Source organism: Osmia bicornis, chromosome 10 (genome assembly GCF_907164935.1).
Source record: "Osmia bicornis bicornis chromosome 10, iOsmBic2.1, whole genome shotgun sequence".
NCBI lineage: Eukaryota > Metazoa > Arthropoda > Insecta > Hymenoptera > Megachilidae > Osmia > Osmia bicornis.
Genome location: NC_060225.1, coordinates 457,206 through 463,026, shown reverse-complemented (window position 1 = coordinate 463,026; position 5,821 = coordinate 457,206). Strand labels below are relative to the sequence as shown.

At 45.1% G+C, this 5,821-nt stretch overlaps 1 protein-coding gene across 1 annotated transcript; it reads right to left on the bottom strand.

Moving 5' to 3' along the window:
• Positions 1-3,409: 3,409 nt before the first annotated feature.
• On the bottom strand, positions 3,410-4,153 carry LOC123988223. The gene has a single exon (XM_046287461.1). It carries the CDS (start codon positions 4,151-4,153, stop codon positions 3,410-3,412), a length of 744 nt encoding a protein of 247 aa, XP_046143417.1.
• Between the last annotated feature and the right edge of the window lie 1,668 nt (positions 4,154-5,821).

The following is a 5,821-nucleotide window of genomic DNA, read 5'->3' as shown; positions in this document are numbered from 1 at the left end:
ATATAGGATTTTATTTATTGTCAATTATTATAAATTTGTAATTACGATGTACATTAACTGGTCCTAACGCACTTGACACAGCTTAGAACGCCCAACAACGCATTTCAATTTTCTGATGAGAACACCCACGCACGGAATACAAAGTTTCTCAAACACAAAGCTACCGCTTCAAACGTCCCCACGAGAATGGAAAAACTTCGATCCGGAACGGGAAAACAACGCTTTTCCCGGAAGTAGATGTCGCGGTAAATTTATCGGAAGTGTACGCTTCGGCGAGACGGTCGACCATCAGCAGAGGTCGCCACACTACCCCCTTCCGAGTCTCTCGACCCGTTAGGGAGAGCAGACGACACCCTCGAATAGGTCCTTAAGGGTTGCGTTGACTCTTCCAATATTTCCATGAATGCGGGTTTCAACCGTTCCACCGAAACGACCTGTTCCTTTCCTCGTAACTCTATAAGGAAGGTGCGATCGGATATTCTCCGCAATACTCGGCATGGGCCCTCGAATGGCTGTTCCAGGGGCCTTCTTACAGCGTCAACGCGCACAAATACATGACTGCACGAATATAAATCTTTGGATACAAAGTGCGATTTGCGTGCGTGATGCACCGTGGGTTTTGGTCGTACTTGTCTCATGGCGTCACGGAATTTACTAATATTAAAACTGTCAAGAGGTTGAACGTCCATAAAAAATTCGCCAGGTAATCTAAGGGGTGCACCATACAATAATTCAGCTGCCGATGCACCTATGTCCTCTTTAAAACTACATCGCAGTCCCAATAACACCGTGGGAAGCACCGCGACCCAGTTCCGTGACTCGTGACACATTATTGCCGCTTTTAGGGACCTATGCCACCGCTCTACCATGCCATTCGACGCTGGATGGTAAGCAGTGGTGCGGATTCTTTTACACCCTACAAGAACCGTTAACGCAGTAAATAGTTGAGCTTCAAATTGAGCTCCCCTGTCGGTTGTGATAGTGGCCGGGGCTCCAAACCTCGCCACCCATGCGGCGCTGAATTCTGAGGCGACGATTTCCGCAGAAATATCTTTGACTGGCACAGCCTCAGGCCACCGGGAAAACCTGTCTATCATCGTAACACAGTATTTATAACCCTTCGCTATGGGCAGAGGTCCTATAATGTCTAAGTGTACACTGAGTCCCATCGAAGTTGTCGCAGTGAAGTTGGCTACAAATTCATTAACGCATTCACGCCGCGTCGGTGAGCGAAGCGTGGTCAACTTCACTGCGACAACTTCGATGGGACTCGGTGTACATGGTCGAATCTACCCTCTGGAACAACCATCTTTTGAGGAACATTGACAGTATGTCTGGCAACCTTACTTCTTTGGCAATTAATACAAGTTCTGGCCCACCGAACTACATCTCTATTCATTTTTGGCCAAACAAATCTACTGCCAATCATCCTCTTCGTAGCTCTACCACTCGGATGCGCAAGATTGTGGACGGTATCAAAGATGCGCCTTCTTAACACCGCTGGTATATAAGGCCTGATATTGTCGGTGGATATATCACAGTAAACGATAGTTTCGGAACCATCTAATTTAAGCTGTTTCAAGTCTAATGAAGAACCACCCTGCGGAATACGTGTAAGCTCTGTATCTAATTCCTGCTGTTGGGCTATTTCTTGTGTACTCACCACGACTGGCATACTGACAACGTCCAGCCGTGATAGAGCATCAGCCACTGAATTATTTACTCCCGAAATGTGAACTATCCTAGTAGTGAACTGTCCTATATAATCTAGTTGACGTAATTGTCTAAGTGAGGCTTTATCAGATTTCTGTGCAAAAACGTAAGTCAGTGGTTTATGGTCCGTCTGTATGGTAAAGTCACGTCCTTCTAACATGTGTCTAAAATATTTGATTGCTTTAAAAATTGCTGTTAATTCTCTGTCATACGTACTATACCTTGACTCTTGGGGTGTGAACTTCTTTGAAAAAAAACCTAGTGGTTCCCACATTCCTTTAACTTCTTGTTGCAAAACCGCTCCCATAGCAATATCGGAAGCGTCTGTAACCAACATTAAAGATGCGTTATCGCGTGGATGTACCAGCAGTGCTGCATCCGCCAATGAGCCTTTACACCTATCGAAGGCTTTCTCAGCCTCAGGCGTCCATTGAATAATTCGCTTATCGCGTTTCCTTACTCCTTCTAAGTATTTATGAAGTGGAGCCTGTATCGCAGCTGCATCCTTAATAAACCTTCGATAAAAATTTAGAATACCCAAAAATCTGCGCAAATCGGCTATTGTCTTTGGCTTATTATAATTTTTAATAGCTTCAACTTTTTCCGGTACAGGCCTGGCTCCCATGGAGTCTATCAGGTACCCCAGGTACTGTACGGAATGTGCCCCAAAAACGCACTTCGACAAATTAATCGATAACCCGTAAGCCTTTAACCTTTCAAAAACACACCTCAGATGCTCCTCGTGTTCAAGCTCATTGGCAGAGGCGATCAAAATATCGTCCACAAAACAGAAAACGAAGTTCAAACCTCTGAGTACATCGTCCATGAATCTTTAAAAACTCTGTGCTGCGTTCTTTAACCCAAACGTCATCACATTAAACTCGAATAGCCCGAATGGCTGGATTGATTGGTATCTGGTGATAAACCCACGTTAAATCTAAAGTAGTAAAAACTGTCGTTCCGTCAAGTCTATGTGCGAAATCCTGCACGTGAGGAATTGAATACTTGTCAGGGACTGTAATGCTGTTTAGACGCCGGTAGTCACCACATAGTCTCCAGCCACCATTCTTTTTTTGAATCATATGTAATGGACTTGCCCACTGACTACTAGAAGGCTGGCAAATCCCTGCTGCAATAAGGTGGTCAACTTCGGCTTTTGCTGCCTTTAATTTTTCAATGTGGTGACGTACCTGATGGGCGGGAACTTCCTGTTTTTGTACTGTCCGAGTAATAGCAATAAATTCCTGTAACAGTCGTCTGTACGGGTTGTTTATGTCAACAGTCGTCAGTGAAGTTTGAGTCGCCGTCTGTAAAAAACCAATAGTTTGTATTTTAGTTAATTCGTCGATCAGTCTCTTATTTCGTAAATCAACCAGAAGACCGAAACGCTTGAGAAAATCAGCACCGATAATAGGCTGTTGAACCTTCGCGACAATGAACTCCCACGTGTACGGACGACGCAATCCAAGGTTCAGAGTCAACCTCCGCGATCCGAATGTACTTATCGGAGTGCCATTCGCCGCATAAATCTTAGAGTCAGTAATGGCGGGTTCTCCTCTTACCGATCTGTGCGGCAATACGGGGATATCCGCCCCTGTATCAATTAAAAAATATAAGTTACTATTCCTATCCTTAATAGTGAGACGGCAGTTCTCGTCGCGACCATCCGACGCCATCTCGATCCGCGGTTGCGCAATCAGTTTCCCTGCGTGGCAGGGTTAGCCGAAGCTCCAGTAGGCGGTGGACCTGGCCATCCACAAGGAATGACGCATCGATGGGCCCTCTCAGCGAACCTCCGGTGGTAGAAACAATAGTTGTTCCCTTCGCGTGAAGTTGACCGACTTCCAGATCGCCCCCTTCCAGGGCTACCGCGTGGCCGCCATCTTGGCTGGGACCTATAGGGTTGGCGGGACTGTCGCGTAGTGAGCGTCTCCACCATCGAGACTAGCTTCTCCACCTTAGCCTCCAGCGCCTCTATCCTGGTGGACGGTGGTGGAATCACAGGGGTTGATGCTTCAATGGCCGCCACCCTCGGCACAGACATCTCTGCAATCTTATCAGCTAGGAGCGCTAGCCGTTGCAGATCCGCCGTATCGCTAATAGCGAGAACAGTTCTCATGCTCTCCGGTAATTGCTCCAAAAAGAGCGTACGCAGAACGTTTTCTCCGACTTGCCCACCAGCCAGATTTCTAAATCTCTGTAAACAATGCGAGGGTTTCTCGTCCACCACTTCACTTCCTCGCAGCAGCTTCCTCAATTTAGTCTCGTGGGACTCATCAAATGCTTCGATGATCCGTTTCTTTATTTCCTCATATTTACCACGCGCCGGTGGAGAGGCCAATACATCCATGACGAAGGGCAGTGCAGTGTGGTCCAAATTCGTCACCACGTAACGGTACTTCGTACCGTCGCTGGTTATTCGCGCCAGATCAAAGGTCATCTCCACTGTGATGAACCATGCAGCCGGATTCTCCTTCCAAAACGGCGGTAGCCGTCATAAGGTAGCTGAGTTAATGGATGCCTCAGGAGCGGGCTCATTTACCGTTTCCTTTCGGTCCGCCATCTTGTCTTGCTGTCCGTCCTCTCGCGTGAGTGAATGTTCTAGCGGCATTTACTGTTTTTTTTTTTGCTTTGATTTCACGCGCTTAATAACGGTTGCACTACGACGATCACGTCGGGGTCACCAATTGTAGGAATAAGTGATTCCTTAGGAGTTAGGGTTCCTACTTTATCACTTGATGGAAAACAAGCTCACCACCGTTTTTCATATAGGATTTTATTTATTGTCAATTATTATAAATTTGTAATTACGATGTACATTAACTGGTCCTAACGCACTTGACACAGCTTAGAACGCCCAACAACGCATTTCAATTTTCTGATGAGAATACCCACGCACGGAATACAAAGTTTCTCAAACACAAAGCTACCGCTTCAAACGTCCCCACGAGAATGGAAAAACTTCCATCCGGAACGGGAAAACAACGCTTTTCCCGGAAGTAGATGTCGCGGTAAATTTATCGGAAGTGTACGCTTCGGCTAGACGGTCGACCATCAGCAGAGGTCGCCACAGACTTTTTCCGCCGCCGCGAACTCCCATAAGGCTGGCAGTCTTTAACAGTATCTCGTCGGTGGTCCACTTGGCGTGCCCAACTTTAACACAGGGGATGGCAGTCTTTAACAGTATCTCGTCGGTGCTTGAACGCAGAGCTTACCCAGGCCCTCCAAACTCCCGTATATACTGTAACTAAAATTAGTTTGGCGCAGAAAATCCAGGCGGCGCTGGTGTCGATACAAACACATATAAATGATATCGGTGAGGTACACATACACAAGCACATGATCCCTATAGACGTGTGCATGGTCTTACTTATTCAAAACTTTCAAAAATAAAAATAATGATAGGGGAAAAATGACAACAATATATGTATAATAAATAAAATATATTAAATTTTTACAAAAATATAATAAATATATATATATATCAATAATAATATACAATTAATCACAATCATACATACAATAAAACACACACTCTGCTCACAGGTTATACTTAATATATTAATACCATGTTAATGGTTTTATACAGGGTGTTCGACAACAGGTGGGCAATATTTTAAGGGGTGATTCTAGGGATCAAAATAAGACGAAAATCAAGAATAACGAAATAGCGTTTACGGCTTTGTTTTCCAGTTATTAGCGTTTAAAAATTCGAGTAAAAAGCGCCAAAAACCTGCAATCCGCTCAGCACCGACGACCGAACGTCAGCTGAGCAGGGGTCGGTACAGTCATAATCAAGAATCGTTCAATAGTAGAAACTTACCTCGTGCTATTCTGTTTCTCGGTACCCCATCATTCGGCTTCGATTCTTAGTTATGACTGTACCGACCCCTGCTCAGCTGACGTTCGGTCGTCGGTGCTGAGCGGATTGCAGGTTTCTGGCACTTTTTACTCGAATTTTTAAACGTTAATAACTGGAAAACAAAGCCGTAAACGCTATTTCGTTATTCTTGATTTTCGTTTTACTTTGATCCCTAGAATCACCCCTTAAAATATTGCCCACCTGTTGTCGAACACCCTGTATATTGTATATGTAAACTGAATACTT

Excerpts from the sequence above, each read along its gene's own strand:
- LOC123988223 (XM_046287461.1), bottom strand. The coding sequence starts at position 4,153 with ATGACCTTTGATCTGGCGCGAATAACCAGCGACGGTACGAAGTACCGT.